Source organism: Hippopotamus amphibius, chromosome 1, assembly GCF_030028045.1.
Source record: "Hippopotamus amphibius kiboko isolate mHipAmp2 chromosome 1, mHipAmp2.hap2, whole genome shotgun sequence".
In the NCBI taxonomy this organism is placed as follows: Eukaryota; Metazoa; Chordata; class Mammalia; order Artiodactyla; family Hippopotamidae; genus Hippopotamus; species Hippopotamus amphibius.
The window spans coordinates 72,797,251-72,821,526 of NC_080186.1; the positions used below are offsets into that span (position 1 = coordinate 72,797,251).

A 24,276-nucleotide genomic window follows, 5' to 3' on the forward strand; every position below is an offset into this window, starting at 1 on the left:
ACTGGTTTTTAAAATAACTATAAAAATTTATCTCTTGCTGAAAGAAACCCTATGAATGGAACAATGAGAAAAATTCCACTAAAAAAACTTTTTTATAATAGTATTAATGTATCTAATTGTCATTTATTTAGCTTTGACCTGAAACTTCAACATACTATTATTTTTATATAGTAAACCAAAATTTATGGCACAGGCCAGTCATGTATACTATCAAAGTGGTAAAGTTCTGAGAGCAACTTTAAGGCATGGGAAAAGAGCAGTAGTGAAATTAAATTCAAACACCAAATATGTGTTTTAAGACATCTAATAATAATATCGATAGCTAGCAATGATGCCAGGAACTTTTCTAAACCCTTTAATATATGTTGACTTATTAATCCTCACAGCAGCTTTATGGGATTTATACTATTATTATCTCCAGCTTTCAGATGAAGACCTGAGGCTGAGATAACACAGCTAGCCCGTAGAGGACACAGGACTCATATCCATACTGCATAAGGATTAAATGAGATCATTTGGTATTTGAGAGAATACAGACATTTTTATCCTGGAAGTTAATTTAGGTATTTTCCTATCCAACATTCCCAAAGTTTATTCCAGGATCACTACTTTCATCAAATGCTCTGCTATAAAAGTTTCCATAACCTAATACACAGACACACACACATACACACATGATACTATCTCCCCTTTCATTCTTGTAGATTTATAGAGCAAAAGGTCATAACAAAGGTTCTATGAAATCTCAAAATAAAGAGACCTGTTTCAACCAATTTCCATCCATTACTTACAAGAAAACTCATATTGAACACATCTTTCACAACCCTTAGAATTTGTGTTCCTTAGAACATAAAAGCTGAGAAGGTCCATCCCTACTATCTGGCAGATTAGAAAATGAGGTCCAAATTGCCTTTGTGTCCCTGAAATCTTACATCCCAATTCTGTACATGGTTTATCTCACTTAGTTCTTAAATCAGCATATAGGCATAACTCTTCTGCAATTTTAAGTTTCTTCTAGATTTCCATTTTCTTTTAATCATTTCAACAGGAAAACCATCATTGCAGTGAAGATACATAGATGAAACAGACATGGCTATATTCTAGTTTTTTTAATACAAAGTATTCATAATAGCATTTATTGATAACATAAGCAATATTTAAACTTTTTATTAAATATTTAATTTGTCCTAAACTATTTCATAGCTAAAATTAGAGAAAATTAAAAACCAATCAGAAAACAAAAAACTCTCTGAGGATCTAGAGAATCTATCTTTTAGGTGATGACCATGGGCCATAACTACATTTCACCACCATAGTTTGATTGCATGACATCACGGAGTTAATCATCTGTAGTTCAACAGACTTTTATATATTTTCTTTCTGACCACTGCATGTTTTGCCATTTCAGTTCCTCCGAAGATATATGACATCTCAAGTGATATGACCATCAATGAAGGCACCAATGTCACCCTTACTTGTTTGGCCACTGGGAAACCAGAGCCTTCCATTTCTTGGAGGCACATCTCCCCATCAGGTAAAGCAGAAATGTATCAGTGTTGTTCGTGCTGTTCAATATCCTCTGGTAACCTCACTTGTTCAGAACTTGAGTCAACTAATTTGTTATATCTTTTGCATGAGGTAGGCAGGATGCATATTTTTATACTTATTTTTTATAGATAACGGCATGTAGTTCACAAAAGTTAAATAAACATTTTCTGTCAGAGCCCAGAGTAGAACCTAGGTCTCTTGATTCCTGGGCAAGGTTATTTTCACTGTAGTATACTGGATAATCACAAATCAATAGACAAAAGGCTCAAATGGAAATATCACAAGAGAAATATCTTCATTTAAATGTGTAAGGCTTTTATTCAATCGGCATTCACATGTTAATAGGCCGGCATGAACTGCTGAGGTAATCAGGGGAGAATAAAATTATACAAATTATGAGGTTGCTGAGTCTAATTTCAAACTGCAGTTCAGAATCAAGGATTTGGCAGTTAGAATTAAAATTTAACTGATGGGGGATCTAAAATCCCAAGAGTTTAAGTAACTTGTACAAGATCACATAGCTAGGTGAAATTAAGGGTTATAACACGTTTATTGATGTCTGGTGCTTCTGATACAGGGCACATCCTCCTAAAGAGATTGTTAACTTTAGGAAGCTGGGGATAATCAGCATCAAAACAGGTCTATTTTCACAGCCACAACTCTAACCAAGTCATTGATTTGTATAAAATCTAAATATTTGAACTATATAGCTTTAAATGTACCATGGAAGTAAGAGTGGTAGTTTTAATGACTAAGACCCCACCACACTTCAGATGAATAAAATTTGATTTATATTTTAGGTAGGAATAACTTGAACAAGGCTAGTATGAGGAAAGTACTTTTTTTTAAAATTTATTTATTATTTTTTGGGGGTACATCAATTTCAATCATCTTTTTTTATACACATATCCCTGAATTCCCTCCCTCCCTCAACTCCCCCCGCACCCTCCCTCAAGTCCCCCCCAACCTCCCCATCCCACTCCTCTAAGGCATCTTCCATCCTCCAGTTGAACTCCGTTTGTTATACAACAACTTCCCACTGGCTATCTATTTTACAGTTGGTAGTATATATATGTCTGTGCTACTCTCTCACTTCGTCTCAGCTTCCCCTTCACCCCCTGCCCCTGCCAAACCTTGAGTTCTCCAGTCCATTCTTTGCATCTGTGTCCTTGTTCTTGTCACGGAGTTCATCAGTACCATTTTTAGATTCTGTATATGTGAGTTAGCATACAATGTTTGTCTTTCTCTTTCTGACTTACTTCACTCTGTATGACAGACTCTAGGTCTATCCACCTCATTGCATATAGCTCCATCTCATCCCTTTTTATAGCTGAGTAATATTCCATTGTATATATATGCCACATCTTCTTTATCCATTCATTTGTTGATGGGCATTTAGGTTGTTTCCATGTCCTGGTTATTGTAAATAGTGCTGCAATAAACATTATGGTACATGTTTTTTGGGGATTATGGTTTTCTTAGGGTATATGCCCAGTAGGGGGATTACTGGATCATATGGTAGTTCTATTTGTAGTTTTTTAAGGAACCTCCAAATTGCTTTCCATAGTGGCTGTACCAACTTACATTCCCACCAGCAGTGCAGGAGAGTTCCCTTTTCTCCACACCCTCTCCAACATTTGTTGTTTCCAGACTTTGTGATGATGGCCATTCTGATTGGTGTGAGGTGATACCTCATTGTGGCTTTGACTTGCATTTCTCTGATGATGAGTGATGTGGAGCATCTTTTCATGTGTTTGTTGGCCATCTGTATGTCTTCTTTGGAGAAATGTCTATTTAGGTCTTCCGACCATTTGTGGATTGGGTTATTTGCTTTTTTTGTATTAAGCTGCCTGAGCTGCTTGTATATTTTGGAGGTTAATCCTTTGTCCGTTGTTTCATAGGCAACTATTTGTTCCCATTCTGAGGGTTGCCTTCTAGTCTTGTTTATGGTTTCTTTTGCTGTGCAAAAGCTTTTAAGTTTCATGAGGTCCCATTTGTTTATTCTTGATTTTATTTCCATGATTCTAGGAGGTGGGTCAAAAAGGATCTTGCTTTGATGGATGTCATAGAGTGTTCTGCCTGTGTTTTCCTTTAGGAGTTTTATAGTGTCTGGCCTTACATGTAGGTCTTTAATCAATTTGGAGTTTATTTTTGTGTATGGTGTTAGGAAGTATTCTAATTTCATTCTTTTACATGTTGCTGTCCAATTTTCCCAGCACCACTTATTGAAGAGGCTGTCTTTTTTTCCACTGTATATTCGTGCCTCCTTTGTCAAAGATAAGGTGCCCATATGTGTTTGGGCTTACTTCTGAGTTCTCTATTCTATTCCATTGATCTTCCTTTCTATTTTTGTGCCAGTACCATACTGTCTTGATCACAATGGCCTTGTAGTATAGTTTGAAGTCAGGAAGCCTGATTCCACCAACTCCATTTTTCCTTCTCAAGATTGCTTTGGCTATTCGGGGTCTTTTGCATTTCCAAACAAATCGTAAGATTGCTTGCTGTAGTTCTGTGAAAAATGCCATTGGTAATTAGATCGGGATTGCATTGAATCTGTAAATTGCTTTGGGTAGTACAGTCAATTTCATGATGTTGATTCTTCCAATGCAGGAACATGGTATGTTCCTCCATCTGTTTGTGTTGTCTTTGATTTCTTTCATCAGTGTCTTAAAGTTTTCTGCATACAGATCTGTTGCCTCCTTAGGCAGATTTATTCCTAGGAATTTTATTCTTTGTGTTGCAATGGTGAATGGGAGAGTTTCCTTAATATCTCTTTCTGCTCTTCCATTGTTAGTGTATAGGAATGCAAGAGATTTCTGTGCATTAATTTTGTATCCTGCTACTTTACTAAACTCATCCATTAGTGCTAGCAGTTTTCTGGTAGAGTCTTTAGGGTTTTCTATATATAATATCATGTCATCTGCAAAGAGTGACAATTTTACTTCTTCTTTTCCAATTTGGATTCCTTTAATTTCTTTTTCTTCTCTGATTGCTGTGGCTAACACTTCCAAAACTATGTTGAATAACAGTGGTGAGAGTGGACACCCTTGTCTTGTTCCTGTTCTTAGAGGGAATTCTTCCAGTTTTTCCCCATTGGAACGATGTTGGCTTTTGGTTTCTCATATATGGTTTTTATTATGTTGAGGTAATTTCCTTCTATGCCCATTTTCTGGAGAGCTTTTATCATAAATGGATGTTGAAGTTTGTCAAAAGCTTTTTCTGCATCTATTGAGATGATCATATGGTTTTTATCCTTCAATTTGCTGATATGATGGATCACATTGATTGATTTGCGTATATTGAAGAATCCTTGCATCCCAGGGATAAACCCCACTTGATCATGGTATATGATTTTTTTGATTTGCTGTTGGAGTCTGTTAGCTAGTATTTTGTTGAGGATTTTTGCATCTATATTCATCAGGGATATGGTCTGTAATTTTCTTTTTTTGTGACATCTTTGCCTGGTTTTGGTATCAGGGTGATAGTGGCCTCCTAGAATGAGTTTGAGAGTGTTCCGCCTTCTGCAATATTTTGGAAGAGTTTGAGAAGGATAGGTGTTAGCTGTTCTCGAAATGTTTGATATAATTCGCCTGTGAATCCATCTGGTCCTGGGCTTTTGTGTGTTGGGAGATTTTTAATCACTGCCTCAATTTCTGTACTTGTGATTGGTCTGTTCATAGTTTCTATTTCTTCCTGGTTCAGTCTTGGAAGATTGTATTTTTCTAAGAATGTATCCATTTCTTCCAGGTTATCCAATTGATTGGCATATAGTTGCTTGTAGTAGTCTCTCATGATCTTTTGTATTTCTGAGGTGTCCGTTTTTACTTCTCCTTTTTCATTTCTAATTCTGTTGATTTGCATCTTTTCCCTTTTTTTCTTGATGAGTCTGAATAATGGTTTATCAATTTTGTTAATCTTCTCTAAGAACCAGCTTTTAGTTTTATTAATTTTTGCTATTGCTTCCTTCCTTTCTTTTTCATTTATTTCTGCTCTGATCTTTATGAGTTCTTTCCTTCCGCTCACTTTGGGGTTTCTTTGTTCTTCTTTCTCTAATTGTTTTAGGTGTAAGTTAGGTTGTTTGTTTGATATTTTTCTTGTTTCTTAAGGTAGGACTGTATTGCTATAAACTTCCCTCTTAGAACTGCATTTGCTGCGTCCCATAGGTTTTGGGTTGTTGTGTTTTCATTGCCATTTGTTTCTAGATATTTTTTGATTTCCTCTTTGATTTCTTTACTGATTTCTTGGTTGTTTAAGAGTGAATTGTTTAGCCTCCATGTGTTTGTATTTTTTGCAGTTTTTTTCCTGTAATTGATATCTAGTCTCATGGCACTGTGGTCTGAGAAGATGGTTGATATGATTTCAATTTTCTTGAATTTGCCGAGGTGTGATCTGTGACCCAAGATGTGATCTATCCTGGAAAATGTTCCGTGTGCACTTGAGAAGAAAGTGTATTCTGTCGTTTTTGGATGGAATGTCCTAAAAATATCAATTAAGTTGAAATGGTCTAATGTGTCATTTAAAGCTTGTGTGTCTTTATTTATTTTCTGTTTGGATGATCTGTCCATTGATGTAAGTTGGGTGTTCAAGTCTCCCACTATTATTGTGTTACTGTCGATGTCCCCTTTTATAGCTGTTAGTATTTGCCTTATGTATTGAGGTGCTCCTATGTTGGGGGCATAGATATTTACCATTGTGATATGTTCTTGAATGGATCCCTTGATCATTATGTAGTGTCCTTCCTTGTCTCTTGTGATAGTCTTTACCTTAAAGTCTAATGTGTTTGATATGAGTATTGCTACTCCAGCTTTCTTTTGACTTTCATTTGCATGGAATATCTTTTTTCATCCCTTTCCTTTCAGTCTATATGTATCCCTTGGTCTGAAGTGGGTTTCTTGTAGGCAGCATATAGAAGGGTCTTGTTCTTGTATCCATTCAGCCAGTCTGTATCTTTTGGTTGGAGCATTTAATCCATTTACATTTAAGGTGATTATTGACATGTGTGTTCCAATTACCATTTTCTTAATTGTTTTGGGTTTGTATTTGTAGGTGTTTTCCTTTTCTTGTGTTTCCTACTTAGAGAAGTTCCTTTAGCAGTTGTTGTAAGGCTGGTTTGGTGGTGCTGAATTCTCTTCACTTTTGCTTGTCTGGAAAGCTTTTGATGTCTCCCTCAAATCTGAATGAGATTCTTGCTGGGTAGAGTATTCTTGGCTGTAGGTTTCTCTCTTTCAGGACTTTCAGTATATGCTGCCATTCCCTTCTGGCCTGCAGAGTTTCTGCAGAATGGTCAGCTGTTATCTTGATGGGTTTTCCCTTATATATGTTGCTTTTCTCTTGCTGCTTTTACTATTTTTTCTTTGTGTTTAATTGTCATTAGTTTGATTAATATGTGCCTTGGTGTATTTCTCCTTGGGTTTATTCTGTATGGGACTCTCTGTGCTTCTTGGACTTGGTGAATTATTTCCTTTCCCATGTTGGGGAAGTTTTCCACTACAACCTCTTCAAATATTTTCTCAGACCCTTTCTTTTGTTCTTCTTCTGGGATGCCTATAATTCGAATGTTGGTACTCTTAATGTTATCACTGAGGTCTCTGAGACTGTCTTCTATTCTTTTTATTCTTTTTTCTCTTTCCTGCTCTGTAGCAGTTATTTCTCCCATTCTATCTTCCAACTCACTTATTCGTTCTTCTGCCTCAGTTATTCTGCTGGTTATAGCATCTAGAGTATTTTTAATTTCAGTTATTTTGTTATCCATTGCTGTTTGTTTTTCTGAGTTCTTATGAACTGTTTCTTGTACTTTCTCTATTTTGTTATCGAGATTTTGTATCATTTTTGTTATCATTACTCTGAATTCTTTTTCAGGCATTTTTCCTATTTCCTCTTCATTTATTTGGTCTTGTGGGTTTTTTTCCTGCTCCTTTGCCTGTATGGTGTTTCTTTGTTTCCTCATGGTTTTCCAGACTTTTGGAGTTGCTTGTCCTGGCAATAGAGGTGTTTATAGAAGACTGTCCAAGCCCCAGACTAATGTCCTAGTGTTGGGTTAAAGAAATACTAAGTCTAGGAAACACATACATGTATAAGACACATAATTACTGAATCCATTAGGACATAAGGCTCTGGAAAGACCTGACGGAACCCCAGTATGCTATCAGATATTCAAAGAGAAACCCAACAGAAATTGACAACTGAAACAGAACAAATCAGAAACAAAAGCAAAAGCGAATGAACAAACAAGTAACACCTTACACATACAAACACTAATCCAGGGAGGTTTTGTAAGCTAGGATCAAATATAGAAAAGAGCCAGAGTACCACCAGACAGAATGGAGATTCTCAGAATGAAATTAGACAATTGTACTAAGAACTAAGATAAAGACCAAAACCTAATATTAAATACCAAGGTGGTGCGTCATCTGGAGAATAGAGCAAGGAGTCTGAACAGATCAACAGTGTTGCCTATAAGTATGTTAAGATAAAATAAACTAAAAATGGTTGGAAGAAAGGGGAACAGAAGAGCGTAGTGTGATTGGAAATATGCAAATAAAAAGAAAGGAATAGAAATGTATAAAAGATAGGGATGAAAGGAAAGTATGAGAGATATATTGTCTGTACTACCAAAAAGTTAGCTAGATATAGAAGTATATAAAAAGGCAAAAAAATAAAAATAGAATAAAAAATAGCATTACAAAAATTATGTTATAAAACTTGTAGATCCCTTAGGACTAAGATCGTAATTAATAAAGGAAAAAAAACAATCCAGAACTGATCCCAGAATGGACCAGTTCAATAGGATTGATACTAATATTTCTGTTTCCTTAGAGTCTCAGCTGTAAGTGTCCTTCTACTCACCTTGGGTTTTTTTGCATTATTCTGTGGCCAGCAGAACTTCCTTTATTGTTCATCTGTAAGCATCTCTGTGTGGGGAGGGAGAGGGTACAATAGTGTCTCCTTCCCCTGGGAGTGAGTGAGCAGTGGCTCACTGTTGTTTCAGTCGGGCTTGGAGGTGCCTGTTGCAGAGGGACGCCAGTGGCTCAGGTGTAAACAGAAAGTCTCAGAATTGAGCCTCTCTCGGGTTTTTTTTTTTTCTCGGCAGCCTCCCTGCTGCCGGGGTTCCAAGAGGTTTTAATCTAGCCCCGCCCGAGTGCCTAAGGGTACTTCTTATGCCTGAGCACCTTAGGTGGCCCACAGGGCATCTCTCCACTTACTGTTGCAGAGGCACTGAAAGAGAGAGAGAGGCTATGCACGTGACTCCTCCCCGCCACCCGTGAGCCTGCAGCATCTAGCCGCCATCATGGCCGGGCAGGTCTCCGGGGCAGGCACTCCTCGCGGTGGATCTCTTCCCTCCAGTCCTCTCGGTCCGTCACCTTACTGGCAACAATTTTTTTTTCATACTGAACCAGCTCTCCAGTTCCCACACTCCCACTCCCCGGCCCTCTGTTCAGCTGTGGATCAACATCTCGGTCCGGGAACGCTGAGCTGCAGTGCGGACCCTCTGTGTGTTTCTCACTCCCTCCCGTCTGCCACAGCTCCGCCGCTTCACCCTCTTTGAGCCCTTGTAGATGCCTCCCTACCGGTTATGTTGGGCTCCTTGCGGTCCTTTCTGGTGTCCGAGGTCGTCTGCCAGTGTTCAGTTGGTTCTCTGTGGGAATTATTGCATCTTTTGGTGCATTCCCAATGCATCTGTGGAGAGGGATGCATTCCACGTCCCTCTACTTCGCCGCCATCTTTTTCCTTCATGAGGAAAGTACTTTTAAAGGAATCAGAAAGTCGTGTTTTATATAGGCATAGAAAGATTACAACTGGAACATCTATTGTATCTGTTAATGCTTTCTTTAATATCACTTATCCTTAAGTGCCTTTCAGTTCCCTCATTTATGCAATAGGTCTAATGAGACTTACATCATATGCTTAGTATTACTATTAATGTGAGAAAAAAATCAATATAACAGCATTATATGCTTATGTAATATGCATTATGGTCCCTGTAATATTTCTGAAGTGTGAGTGTGCTCTTGATTGCCAACATTTCACTCTCTAGAGTGGCTACAGAATCATAAAACTGGTATGTGAGCACTGAATTAGTGGCAGGACTCTCCATGGGATGTAAGTGAGACAAACCTGGGACTAGCAATTAGAATACATGTGCTCCAGTCTCAACATCCTTATTCATCAGTTCAGCAAATTCTAGTGCAAATCTCATAGCCTCAGTTACCCTCAGCTAGTTTCCTACTTTCCAAAAATCGAGTAAGTATCCCCGGCCGTTGTGAGACTCAAAAAAGATAATAAGCATAAATGTGCATTAAAAAGTATAAAGTGATATGCAGATGTAAGGCTGATTCTTAATCATCTTTCCAGGGATTTAAATCTGATAGGAAAATATAATTTTTGTAAGAATGAAGCCCATAATCTCCATCTTCATATAATTTAAGATTAATATTTTGGATTTAACTCTCCTTCTTTGCAGTGCTTGTTGTTAGGCATATTCTTTTTGTAAGTGCTTGGATACATTTTAGTTTAATTAAATATAAAGAATGTTGATTAGTGAAGTTATTAGAATAACAATAATGGATAACATCATGAAGCTGAAAGAAGACAGATTGGATTTATAAGTTAAACTGTGCATAGATTTGTTTTCCTGATCCTACCATACAGAGCAAATGAGTAAAATTAGCATAAATATTAACTATTATCTAATGAATAGCTAGACATAGCTGATATTTTTATAAATGCTTCTAATAATTGCAAATTAATTTGTTAATAATCTAAATCAAATGCTCAGCAATGTGGAGTTTCTGCTTTAAGTAACATGTCTGGTCATTCTATTACTGTTCTTCAACTTATATATTTATATTTGAAAGCAAAATTATAAACTTCATTAATCTGTCTATATTTTATCTAAGAAAATCAATATTTCACATCTTCTCTTTTTTTTTCTATATCACAAAAGAAAAGGTGTCTCAAACTACCGTCACCATGTGAACAATGTTTGGTATTAAAAGCAGATATAGATAGACTTCCTGTCAATATTAAAAGCAATGGCTAGTTTTTGTTCATGTGTGATTTGTTTAGATTTTTTATTCTACCAGTACCTTTAGTAATTCTTGCTGACTCATTCATAGTCTGTTCTGTTTTAAAAATCATTAAAAAATGGCTGGTCACAGGGAGGGATCTCCACAGAGCTTATCCCTTACCCATGGAAAAGTTAGGTTGTGGCTTCAGCAACATCACAGACACTGCCTGAACCATTTGAAGCTGCCATTCCACTTGTTCAAACAGCTTAGTGTACTTTCCCCAAAATATCTTTGCTGAGAAGTTTCTGGACATATGAGCTTCCTTAGAGTTACTTATAGTGATGATTTCTTCCTTTCTATATTTTATGCTCTATATGTAGAAATTTATTTCAAATTTATATTTAAAAACATTGGGATTAGCAGATGTAAACTATTATATATAGGATAGATAAAAAACAAGGCCCTGCTTTATAGCACAAGGAACTACATTCAGTATCCTGTGATAAATCATAATGGAAAAGAATATGAAAAAGAGTATATGTATATACACGTATATACGTATATAACTGAGACACTTTGCTGTATAGTGGAAATTAAATGATATTGTAAATCAACTATACTTCAATAAAATTTAAAAAAAAATAAAAATAAAAATACCCCCAGTAATAAAGTGTTACAGAAATAATGCAAAGTACACCCTATGTCCTTTACTCAGTTTTATCCATCATTTTTCCCATTTGCTTCAACATTTGCCATGTGTAGAGTATGCAGAAATATTGTTTTCATTGAATTATCTGAGAACAACTTGCATACATCAAGCCCTTTTCTCCCTAGCTATTTCAGTGTGCATTTCTGAAGAAGGATATTCTCTTCTGTAACCACAGTGTAGTTTTTTACTTTTGTACATTTAACATTGGCATTTTACTTTTATCCCATTACTATCCATATTCCAATTTTTTCAACTGATTGAAGAGTGTCCTTTAGAAAATTCTTTTCCCTTTAGTATTGTATTTAGTTGTCGTATCACTTTAGTCCTCTTTAGTCTGGGGACTAATTACTTAGTCTTCCTTTACATTTTCCTACTTTTTTAAAAAATAGACTATTTCTCATTTTGACTCATATTTCCTCATGACTAGGGTCTAGTTATGCCCATCTGGGATTAAGTAAGTGAAGCTATAACGTCTCAGGGAATTATATCCAAGGGCACAGGATATCCAACCCTGTTTCTGAAATTGAGGGACCTATTTATATCTCTTGAATGCAATTCACATAGCTGCTCTCAAATGCTGTGGTATCATGACGCTAAAACTCACTTAAAACTGCTAGATAACACTGACAAGTTTACACAGGCATTCGATTTTGAATAGAAAGACAAAATAAAATTCTTAATCATACATCATTGTATTAATAAATCTAGATCCAGTAGAAAAAAATAGGAAAACTTAAAAAGATAAATTTTAAAACAATGCATTATATATAACAAATATGGAAGCATTTTGAAAGCCTCTGTCAAATTTCCACTTATTATTGATTGCTGTTTATCTAATCTCTGTTTCCCAGTTCATTTCTATTCTTTGATATCTGAAATCCCCTGAGATGTTCTTACTTTACCCTGCTGGTGTTTGTAAGCTAGCAAAGATATTCTTTTAGCTCTGAAGCCAAAATTTGAGCGTAAACACTGGGTCGTGTATCTCAAACTCCTTTTCCTCTAATTTCTAGTGTCTTTGGAAAGGATCGTCTCTAATTCTAATTATCCACAGGAGTTAAGATTATTGTCTAACTCAAGATAGTGTTCTGTTAAGTTCCCTCTGTCCTGTTATGTTCCATCCACTCTTTCCTATTTGTCAGGTCCTTATTCCATTAAACATCCTCTTTCTCCCTATATCTTTAACCCCTTCTCTTCTATTAACTCTATCCTGTTCACATTTAAACAGGCTCAAGTTGCTCTTTTCTGAAATCAATCTCTTGATACTGATCACTTTTGTTTAGTCAACAATTGTTGAGCACTTATAAAGGAAACCAGAAACAAGTGATCAGAGATGTAGGAATACAATCAGAAAGCCATGATTACAAGAAACCAAAAGAGGAAAAATTTCCTGGAGCAGTGAGTGGTGAAAAATGTCAATCAGATCAAATAAAATCAGATCCAAATACCTTTGGGTTAGACTGTTTGGTGATCATTGTAGCAATTCAGTGACATAATGTACCAGAAACTCTGTTGTGGAAGAGTAAAGAGCAAATAAGAAGTAAAGAACTTAGACTTGGAGGCAAACTATGCGTCCAGTTAGTCAAAGTAAAAATTTTATTTTTCTACTTTTACATATATTAATTTTTCTATTAGGCATATCTTTTGTCTACCTATACCGTTGTCAAACTTACTCCTTCTTCAACTTTTAATGAAACTATTCCTAAGCATCCCAGGAAAAATCAGCTGCTTCTTTCTCCATAGTTGCATAGTACCTTGTGCCACCGTTTGAGTGGGACAAATTCTCTGAATTGTAGTCTTTGGTTTTGTTTGTCTGTGGTCTTATGGGACAGGGGACTCCTGTCCAGAAACAGAGTGTGTTGACCTTTGTACCCCACGGCTTAGCACAGAACCTGGCACAAAGTAGGGGCTCCATAAGTACTGCAGAGTTAATGGATGCTGCTGTCGGCCCATGCTTCCCATGTGACATTTTAGGATTAGAAATTACAATTTGAAGAGATAACATGGTAGTGACATGAGCATTTCCTGTATTGTATCTCCCCACTACCTTTCTCCCTCTAATATAAATACACAAACATACCCCTAAATATGAATCAGCCCTTTATTTCCCTTATGCTTTCAATGTGGCTGCACCTCTATGCTACTGTGATTTATAAGGATATATATTTGACCTTCATACCATTTCTGGCACCGAGCTGCTAAAAACCTTGGAATTTCGCATCTGGAGAATGAACTATAAAGGTGTTTTGTTATGTTACTGAGGTGACTTTGGGACCATACCTAAAGTTGGTTGCTAGGAGAACCAACCATGTGATTAAAGGATTGGAATTTTCAGTCCCACTCCACTGACTTACGGGGAGGGGAGAGGAGCTGGAGGTTGAATCAATCCTCAGTGGCCAATGATTTAATCAGTCATGCCAATGTAATGAATCTTCCATAAAAAATGCAAAAGGACAGAGTTTAGAGAACTCCTAGATCAGCATATGTGTGGAAATTCAGGAAGAGTGATACGCCCAGGTAGCATGGAAGCTTTTCCCCTCATCCTTTCCCCATACTCTGCCCTATGTATCTCTTTCATCTGGCTGTTTCTGAGTTATATCCTTTTATAATAAACCAGTAATCTAGTAAACAAAATGTTTCTCTGAGATCTGTGAGCTGCTCTAGCAAATGAGTCAAAACCCAAAGATGGAGTCTTTGAAACCTCTACTCTATAGCTGGTTGATTGGAAGCATGTTACTGAACTGAACTTGGGTCCACTCACCTGCCATGTAGCAAAACCAGTTTATTGACACCAGGTTGTGGTGAAGGAAGGTATAGTGTTTATTGCAGGTGCCAAGCAGGGAGAATGTGCAGCTCATGCTCAAAAGACCCCAAACTCCCTGATGGCTTTCAGTGAAGTGTTTTTAAAGGTAATATTGGGTGAGGGCTGCAGGGTGCATGACTTTCTTCCAGTTGGTTGATGGTGAGGTAACAAGGTGGTGTTTCAGGAAACTTAATCACCAGTCTTCTGGTTCCAACCAGTCTGGGGTCTATGTGCTTATAGTCAGCATGTAGCCACCATCCTCTTTCTGGGCAGGGTGGATCTTAGTTTCTGCATAACTCGAAGATATACATTAGATTGCTATGTATATTCCTTGAGAAGGAACTAGGATTTTGTTTTATCTTGTTTTCTGACTGCTTTTCCTTGGTTTCTGCATTCCCTCACTAACCTAATTAGTAACTGTATGAATCTGCTCTTCGGACCTCAGGGAAGGCCTAGGAAAGCAAAGCGTTTTTCTATAAATAAGAAATAGGGTATACAGAGGGCCTTTTGTACCAGTGAGGGCCCCACAGGGTCCTGTTCAGTTTTAAGCACAGGTGAAAACCTGGAATTGCTACTGGCATTTGTTGGGGGTGGAGGAGCAGGGCAGTCTTGTAGTACAGAGCCCTTAGTCTGTGGAATCTCATGCTCTCTCTGGGTAGTGTCAGAATTGAGCTGAATTGTTGAACACCCAGCTGGTATTGGATAATTTCGTGGTGGTGTGGGAAACCCCCTATCAACATGTTGGAATTAGGTTCAAAACTTTAACTCCATTAATGTAAAGAGCAGCTTGCAACAAAGAAATTTTGGTTAATATGGTTCAACTAACATGTATACATTACTTTATATAGTCTAGGAAAAATTGAAGGTACTTGCATATACTTGTCTCATTTAAGCCTCAAAACTGAACTGTGAGATGGGTATTGTTATCCTCACTGTGCACATGAACATGGCACTCAGAGTGTTTAAATAAATTGCCCCAAATGAATATGAGGTTCTTTTTTTCCACTTTTTACTTTGAAATAATTATAGGCTCATAGGAAGTTGTGAAGTTAGTGCAGAGAGCCTCCACATACCCTTCACCCAGTTTTTCCCCCTGGTTACATTAGATATAACTGTAGTATGACAACAAGACTAGGAATTGACATTAGTGCAATGTATGCATGTAGCTGTACATCATTTTATCATATGAGTTGATTTCTGGAGTCACCATCACAATCAAGATTTGGAACTATTTCCTCAGCACAAAGATTTACTTTATATTATCCTTTTAGTGTTACATCTATCCTTCACCATCCATCATCTCTAGCCCCAACAAGCACTAAACTGTTTTCCATCTCTTTAATTTTATTATTTATAGAATGTATGTAAATGAAGTAATTCACTGTGTGACCTTTTGAAATTGGCCTTTTCACTCTTTAGATTTATTAGCTAAGTTGTAGCATATACCTCAATAGTTTGCTCCTCTTTATTGCTGAGTAATATTTTGTGATATGAATGTACCACAGTTTGTTTAACCATAATGTATTATAGAATATTCTGGCTGTTTCCAGTTTTTGGCTATAACAAATAAAACTGCTTTGAATGATCTTGATTTTTTTTTCCTATCCACTCTGACAATCTCCACATTTTGACTGATGTATTTAGACCATTTACAATTACTTTAATTATTGATTCATTAAGGCTATGTCTGACATCTTTTTCTTTTGTTTTCTGTTTGTTTCCCCCCTTTTTTGTTTCTGTTTTCTTTTTCATGTCTTTCTGTGTGTTACTTGAGTACTTTTTAGAATTCCATATTGTTTTATCCATACTGTTTTAGAGTATGCCTCTTGGCATAGATTTTTTTGGTACTTTCTCTATGAGTTATATATATATAACTTATCCTAGTCTGAGCGAATTCACATTTTACTAGTTCCAATGAAGTATATAAACCTTATCTCCTTTTACTCTCCCACTCTTCTAATGTACTTATCTTAAATATTTTCTCTACATTATGAAAACTACATCAGACAGTAGTGTAGGTTTTGTTTCAGCTGTCAAATATACATTAGAAATCTCAAGAGAAAGTATTTTGTACTTATCTTTTTACTTTTACCATTGTTCTTCTTTCCTACCTGATGTTCTGTTTCCTTCATTTCTACCTAGAAAACTTCCTTTAGCCATTTTGTGTGTGTGTGTGTGTGTGTGTGTGTGGTACTGATCTCAGCAAGGCAGCAGTGAGTGGTGGCGAGAAGTGAGATCTTAATTCCCTGCCCAGGAATTGAACCTGGGTATCCTGGATGAAAACCAGGAGTCCTAGCCACCAGACCAGCAAGGACTAGAGGCTAGAAGCTATTTTTCCCTAGCTCTTGCCCCCACTGAAAAATGTATTTCTCACGGAGGCTAAAACTGTAAAAGCAGGTACAAAGTTTATTATTAGAGACATAGCATAACAACAAGTGAGAGAGCACACAGAGAAACAGTTTGTTTAGTTGAGACAGAAGCAAGATAGAGACGCACACCTGGAGAGAAAGGGTGTGGGCGTCCCCCCTAATGAGGAGGAGCACTGTAAAGAAGTGGTTGTCATTTATATAGGGCGGTTCTTCCGGGTCTTTGTTTACCTTTGGCCAATTATCTGGTTTCTTTTTCCACACCTGACCTGTCCTAGGACCCTCCCCATCATGCATGCTCAACTTTTTTCCAAGATGGGTTTTAGCCTAGAGGCCTATGGGAAAAGCTTAGCATGACATATTATGGGGTGCTGCCCCCTCCTTTTTGACCTCCAAGGAGCATTTCTGTGCATGTGTAATGTCTCCCTTGTCCCAAGGTTGGGGAGTGCATGATCTCTTGACCTCTTAACAGGGTTTAGCCCCTCTCTGTCCCTGCCATAAAAGTGTCCAATGTCCAGTTATTTACCCTATTCTTGTTGCTCTTTCTTATATTGAAGTGGAGATATCAAAATATAGACAGGAGTCTGGTCATAAATATGTAGTCCTGGAGCCCGTTTGTCTCTAGCCTCAGGAAATGTAAACAGGGGGCTGGTAATGAGTGTCTGCCCTGGAGCTCATCTTCTTATCTGCCTCATGAGATGTAAGCAGGAGGCCAGTTGTAAATGCCTAGCCTAGAGCCCATCTATATCCTATCTCACTATGTCCACCAGAGACAAATTATCTTAGTAGTCTTCATCTGAGAATGCCTTGATTTTGCCTTCATTCTTGAAGGATATTATTCCTTGGAATAGAATATTGAGTTTAATAAAAGGTTAGTCATTATTTAACATTCAAGTGCCTTAAAATGGCCATCAGGCAATATTTAGAAATCACGCAGATCACAGTATAGAAACTTTTAAATAAAAAGCAGTATTTTCCATGCTTTCCATAAATATTGCTATGGGTTTATCCCAGCTATAAGTTAAATAACATAAACAGTTAATCAAGAATAAAACACACTTTTCCAAACTAAGAGATTTTAAGGACTTTAAGATTCTTAAATGAGAGTTGTTTCATGATAAACAGAGCAAGCAAAGTCAAAGATTCATTAAACCATTTTTCAGCAACCTAAGACTTGTGGGCCACACTGGTCTTCTGTCTATTTTTGTAAATGAAGCGTTTGTTGTTGTTATTGGAACACAGCCACACACAACTTTACGTATTGTCCATGGCTACCTTCTTACTGCAGTGGTAGTGTAGCAGGAATCGGCAGCGGCAGACAAGACTCTAAGGCTATAAGCAGAAAGCAATGCTTATTGTACTGGCACAGGTTCAGCGGATTTCTATCCAAAGGCTGAGCCCCAAACACAGCGGGGCATCACCTTATATACTTTCGTTAAACTCCTATACATTGGAATTTCTTGTCTCCCAAATAAGGTAACAAACAAAGGAGCATATAACCTGATTGGATATTTCCCCTTCTATGGCCTCTCGGCTATTGCTAAGTTACAGAGTTAGGCAGAAATTACATAGTTATAGAGTTATGCAGGAACCATGCAAGAGGCGCTTCAGAGTTAATGGGCACATAAAGACAATGGCAGAATCCAACTGCATTCCTTTCTAGTTGAGTTATGGCCTCTGGGCCCTAGTGTTACTTTCTTCTGGGGGAGCTCCCACCACATTCCCCCCTTTGATGCTCGGACCCTCCCTTCTAGGGTCCAAGAGCATCATTTTGGCTCATGGGTTTATATTTCCATAGCATCATTGCATGTGTGGCCGTTTTTCTTTTAACCATGGCCTCGATGAAACTTGAGACAAGTCTTATAACCAGGGGAGCCAGGCAGGGCAAGATTAGGCAAGCTCCCAAGACTAAAAGCACACTAATTATGAGGGTCTTGAAGCCCCCGAAGGTTGAAAACAATCCTCCAAATAAGTCTCCCGGGTCCCAGCCTTTCTTTTCCAAGTGGCCCATAAAACACAGCTCTAATAAGGACAATAGAAATAGTCCTCGGCAGCACATAACAAAAAGCCTATGGATCCTTCACACATATATTTATCAGCAGGTCCATACTTTTGTTCCCAATGTAGGCCCCCACATGGTTCATTATAGATCAACCAGGTACCACCGATGACTTCACATACATCAAAAGTACTGACACTGGCAGGTGGGGATTAGTAATCTGGGTCCAATTAATTAAATGCCCCTTTCCTGAGAGTGCTGAACTTCTAGCCATTTCTCATAAGGGGAAAGACTGTGGGTCAAAACATGTATATTGGTCTCCATTCCGGCAGATGGAGTAAGTGGTCTTATTGTGGGTGCAAGTCCCATTTACTTGTCTCTGGCATGAGAAGTGGGTGCGGTAAAGCAAGGTCCAAGTAACTCCCTGACCCGACTGGGTTATGCGGATGCATGGGTCGCAAGATAGGAAGTCTAGGTCTATTAGAGGAGTCCAGATTAGAAACATCCAACAGTAATAAAACACCTTGCCCATAGGAAAAGAGGAGTGGTAGTAAAATCTTTTGGCTCCATTTCCAGTCTGCTAGAGCAGTAGCTGTCAGCCCTAAAGTGAAAACCAAGGTAAGAATTATAGCAACAGCTAGGGATAAAGGGTGACAATTTCATAGGAAACAAGAACAGTTTGTTTGTTTTGCCCGATGGTTGATTCCCCAAGCTTCTGCCGTGCATAGATCAGTCAGCTTCCGGAGTGACTGAAGCAGGGCTGTTGTCCTCTGGGTCCCCAGGTGCCGCGACTCACTTCTTCCAGATGGGCAGCTTACACTGTGTTGATGGATCAGGGATGCACTCCCAGTCTTCAGAGGCCCACTTCACTCTGCTGTGGTGAATCCAAGGTGTCACCTCAGCCACCTTTACTGCAGTGGGAGTGGATAGAATGACAGTGTATGGTCCCCTGCAGAGGGGCTTTAGGGGTTGGACATTCCATTCTTCCACCCATACAGCATCTGCGGGTTTAAAGGAATGGACGTCAGTGGTCAGGCTTATGGGTAGTCATTCCCTAACCCAGTGATGTATATAAGTTAGGGTTGAGTTGTGAGCCTGCATTTGCTGTGTTAGGGTTATACTGCCCAATTCTTTTGTCTCCCCGTATACCCCTAATAACGGGAGGTGGACTCCCGAAAAGAATTTCGTAAGGGGAAAATCTCGTCTGTCTAGTGGGGTTAGTTCTAATCCTCAACAAAGCAATCGGCAGCAGCTGGTCCCAGTGGAGGTGAGTCTCTAGGCACAGTTTACTCAGCAGTAACTTTAAAGTTCAGTTCATTCGCTCTACCTTCCCAGAGCTCTAGGAATGATACGCTGTGTGTAACTTCCAATTTTCCTTTGTCACCAACTGCATCACCTCAGCAACAAATGCCAGCCCATTATCTGATCCTGTGGTGACTGGAATTCCAATTGGGGAATGATTTCTTTCAAAAGAAATTGGGCCGCTTCATGTGCCTTCTCTGAGCAGGTGGGAAAAGCTACCCAACCTGAGAATGTGCACACAAAAACTAGTAGACACTTATAGCCCCGGACTCGGGGAAGTTTAGTGAAGTCCACCACATTTTCAAATGGGGCTCCCCCAATGCTCTGTACCCCGGGGTGGTCTTGGGTCCCTGGCATGGATTATTTCGAGCACATGTCTCACACTGTTCACATACCACTCAGGCTATGTTAGAAAGTCGGGGGACATAGAAGTGCTGGCTCAATGTGGCTTCCAAGGCCATTCAGCCACTGTGGGTTCCCTGGTGGAACTATTTAACAAAAGTTGGGGCTAGGGCCTCAGAAATTACTTTTCGGCCATCTTCAAATTTTCACCATCTACCTAGGAGATAGCTCCCCTTTTCATTCTTAAACCAATTATTTTTATGCTTCGAGTAACTGGGAATCCTGCCAGAGGATCAGGAAACAACACAGCAGTCAGAGCCGCTGTTTCCAGTGTTCCCTTGGAAGTCGTAAGCTTTGCCTCTCGGTCTGCTTTACGGTTTTCCCAGGTGACCATAGTATCTCCCTTTTGATATCCCCGACAATGTGTAACTGCCACCCTTTTAGGGGCTCATACAGCATCTAAGAGTTCAAGGATTTCTTTGCCATATTTTATGTCCTTTCCCTCTGAGTTAATTAGCCCCTTTTCTTTATATAGAGCTCCGTGCACATGGAGGGTGGTGAAGGCATAATTTAGAATCGGTGTATATATTGACCTGTACTCCCTCTGCCAACTGGAGGGCCCAAACTAGCATGATGAGCTCTGCCTTTGTGCAGAGGTTCCTTTTGGCAGAGGTTTTGCCTCGATGGTGGAATTTAGTGTCACTACTGAATATCCAGCAAGACGTTCTCCCTCTCTGATGAAACTGCTGCCATAAGTGAAATATTCAACATCAGGGTCCTTGAGAGGCTGGTCTGTTAGGTCTGGTCAGCTGGAGAACACCTCATCCATGACTTTGATGCAGTCATGGTCTGGCTGACCCCGTCCGACCGGCAGTAAGGTTGCTGGGTTTAGAGTCCTTACTACTTCCAGGTGAATGTGTGAATTTTCATATAGCATTCCTTGGTATTTAACCATTCAGAAGTTAGCCAGCCAATATTGTCCCTTATACTCTATCAGGGTTAACACTGAGTGGGACACTCAGACAGTTAGGTCTTGTCCCATTGTAAGTTTGTCAGCCTCAGACACCAGGAGCGCTGTGACCACAAGTGCCCATAGGCAAGGTGGCCACCCTTGGGCAACAGAATCCAGCTGTTTGGAGAGATATGCCACTGGGCGGTGCCATGACCCCAACATTTGTGTCAGGACCCCTACCACAATGCCAGTATGCTCATGATATCCAAGAAGAAGGGTTTAGAAATGTCCGGGAGTCCTAAGCCAGGCGCGTTGGTGAGGGCCCACTTGATCTCATCAAATGCTTTTTGTTGTGTTCGTTCCCACAACAGTGGTTCCTGTTCTCCCCTCTTCATAGCCTCATATAAGGGTTTTGCTAGAATAGAGAAGTTGGGTACCCAGATTCTACAGAAGCTGATGACTCCAAGGAACTCCCAAACTTGGCGCCGGGTCAATGGAACTGGGATCTAGCAGACAGTCTGCTTCCTTTCTGGGCCAAGTTGCCATTGCCCTTGGGAGAGGTGAAAGCCAAGGTATTTGACTTTTTCTTGACATATATGGGCCTTTTTCCTTGAAACCTTGTAGCCCGCCTCCCATAGGAGAGTGAGGAGCTGCCACATCCCTTCTATACAGTCCTCTCAAGTCTGTCCGGCTAGCAATAAGTCATCTACATACTGGAGTAGCGTGCAGCCCAACTGGTCAGCTGGAAAGGCTTTTAAATCAGAGGCTAACGCTGTGCCAAAGATGGTTGGAGAATTTTTGAAACCTTGAGGCAGTCTAGTCCTGGTCAGCTGGACTTCGTTACCATTTTCAAAATTTTCCCACTGGAAGGAGAAGATTGGTTGACTCAGATGGGCCAGGTGAATACAGAAGAACGCATCTTTGAGGTCCAGACATGTGAAGAAGGCAGCTTTGGCGGGGATAAGAGCCAAGAGTGTATGGGGATTGGGAATGACTGGGTGAAGGGTGACAGTGGCTTGATTTACTGCTCATAGGTCCTGAACTGGCCGGTAGTCTTCTCTTCCCTATTTCTAGACTGTCAGGAGAGATGTGTTCCAAGCCGACTGGCAGGGTCGGAGGATGCCATAGTTTAGAAGTCTCTCCAGATGCTTCTGTATTTCAATCTGTGCCTTGCGAGGGATGAAATACTGCTTCTGACAAGCAGGCCCTACCCCAGGTTTCAGTTCCACTATTATTGGGGGTATATTCCTGGCTAGCCCGGGGGATTGTCCTCAACCCATACTCCACGCACCTTAAAAGGGGGCTCAGGACCTTGTTGTGGCTTTTCTATGAGACTGAAGAGGTGCCACTCTTCTTCCAGGGAACCGTAAGGGCCATGACTTTTGCTCCTGGTTTCCCCAGGGTCAGAGTTGCTTGGCCACGGGAGTTGAAAGTTATCTGGGCTTATAGCTTTCTCAATAAGTCTTGTCACATCAAAGATACAGGACAGTCAGGAATGTAGAGGAATTAATGAACGACCTCATGGCCACCTAGGTTACATCATCAAGGCAGCAAAAAGGGGCGACACACTTGGCTACCCATGGCTCCCACAATGGTGGACTGTCTCGGTGAGGGGGGCCCATGGGTTGAGTCACTACAGAATGTCCTGCCCCAGTATGTACCATGAACTCAATGGGCAGCCCCCTACAGTCATTTGGACCATGGGCTCCTGGGGGCCTTGCAGAATGGAGCCTGGTCTATTCTAATCTTCCTCATAACCTCCCATGGCAGTTCGACTCACAAAATCATTTGTAGGGGTCTCATTTGTCTGCCACATGGGTTGGTACCATCCTTGAACCACTTGGCCTTTTTCTCTCTTTCCAGGGTCGGAATAAGAGTTCTCCAATCGGTAGGGGCACTCATTCTTTTTTTTTTTTTTTTTTTAACCTCTCTATTGGAATATGATTGCTTTACACTCTTGTACCAGCTTTTGAGGTACACCAAAGTGAATCAGCTGTATTTATACATATATACCCATATTCCCTCCCTCCCGTGACTCCATCTCACCCTCCCTGTCCTGGCCCTCTAAGTCATCACCTATCACTGAGTTGATCTCCCTTTGTTATACAGCAACTTCCCACTAGCTATCTATTTTACAGTTGGTAGTGTATATACGTCTATGCTACTCTCTCACTTCAAGCACTCATTCTTCCAGTGACTTTCTAGGAGGCAATGGACACACTGGTTTCGTCCTAATCGTCCCTCTGGGCAAGGCGGTCCTCCCCATCAATTTCCCTGACCTTGGCCTCAGCCCCAACCTGATGTGCCACATTCCTGGGAGTGTCCTGACCGCTCTGTCAGGGCAGCTGTGAGCAGATCCACTTTTTTCTTCAATTTTCGATCTGCCTCTCGTTTAGCTTCCTGGTCTGGGTTGACGAATACCTTGGTGGCAACCTCCAGCAACTGGCTAGCATTCATTCTGGCAAAGCCCTCTAGCTTTTGCAATTTGTGTCGAATGTGTCCCTGAGCCTGGCTGACAAAGGCTGCATTGATCATCCGCTGATTCTCAGCTGCTTCTGGGTCAAAGGGGGTATAGAGGTGGAATGCTTCACATAGTCTCTCATAGAATTGGCTTGGGCTCTCTCCAGGTTCCTGGAGCACCTCTGTGGTTTTGCTCATGTTCACAGCCTTCTTCCCTCCCTCTTTCATACTATGTAAAAGAACCTCTCGATAGCGTTCGAGCATTTGGAGTTCCCGGGCCTCATTAGGATCCCTTGTGGGTCTTCCTCAGGGAAGTGGCATTGGGCATGGGCCTGTGTATTCAGTTCCCTTCTGAGGCATGCTCTTCCAACCATTTTAAAGCAGGCTGAGTAACTCAGCGGCACTCTTCAACATTAAACAGTGTCAGGAGAAGCTGGTGGCAGTCCACCCAAATGGGCTTGTGGGTCTGGATGATGGACTGCATCAAATCAATCATAGCCCAAGGCCTCTCGGTGAGTGACGGGGTATGATTTTTCCAATTTAGGAGATCAGTAGTGGTGAAAGGCTGATATATGAAAGTACATTGCCCCCCTTGTATTTGTCCATCTTGGTCATAATAGAGGGGTCCCTGGGTCTCCCTCAGTGGCATCTGTAAGACACCTGGGCTTCTACAAAGAGGAGGGCTGTCAGCAGGATTTGTCTGATGTGTTTTGGCTGGGGTGTATGGGGTTAAGATCTGTGGCTCTGGAGTAGCCATGGGCAGAGGCATCACGAGTTGCTTGGGAGGACC

General features: G+C 40.0%; 1 protein-coding gene across 2 annotated transcripts in view; it reads left to right on the forward strand.

Moving 5' to 3' along the window:
• The window catches only part of NEGR1 (neuronal growth regulator 1), an 871,642-nt gene that overhangs the window by 497,125 nt on the left and 350,241 nt on the right, over positions 1 to 24,276 (forward strand). For both annotated transcript variants that reach the window (XM_057716185.1, XM_057716191.1), the window contains one exon: positions 1,409 to 1,534. In XM_057716185.1, coding sequence (XP_057572168.1) covers positions 1,409 to 1,534 — 126 coding nt within the window. The remainder of the gene's footprint in view (positions 1 to 1,408; positions 1,535 to 24,276) is intronic.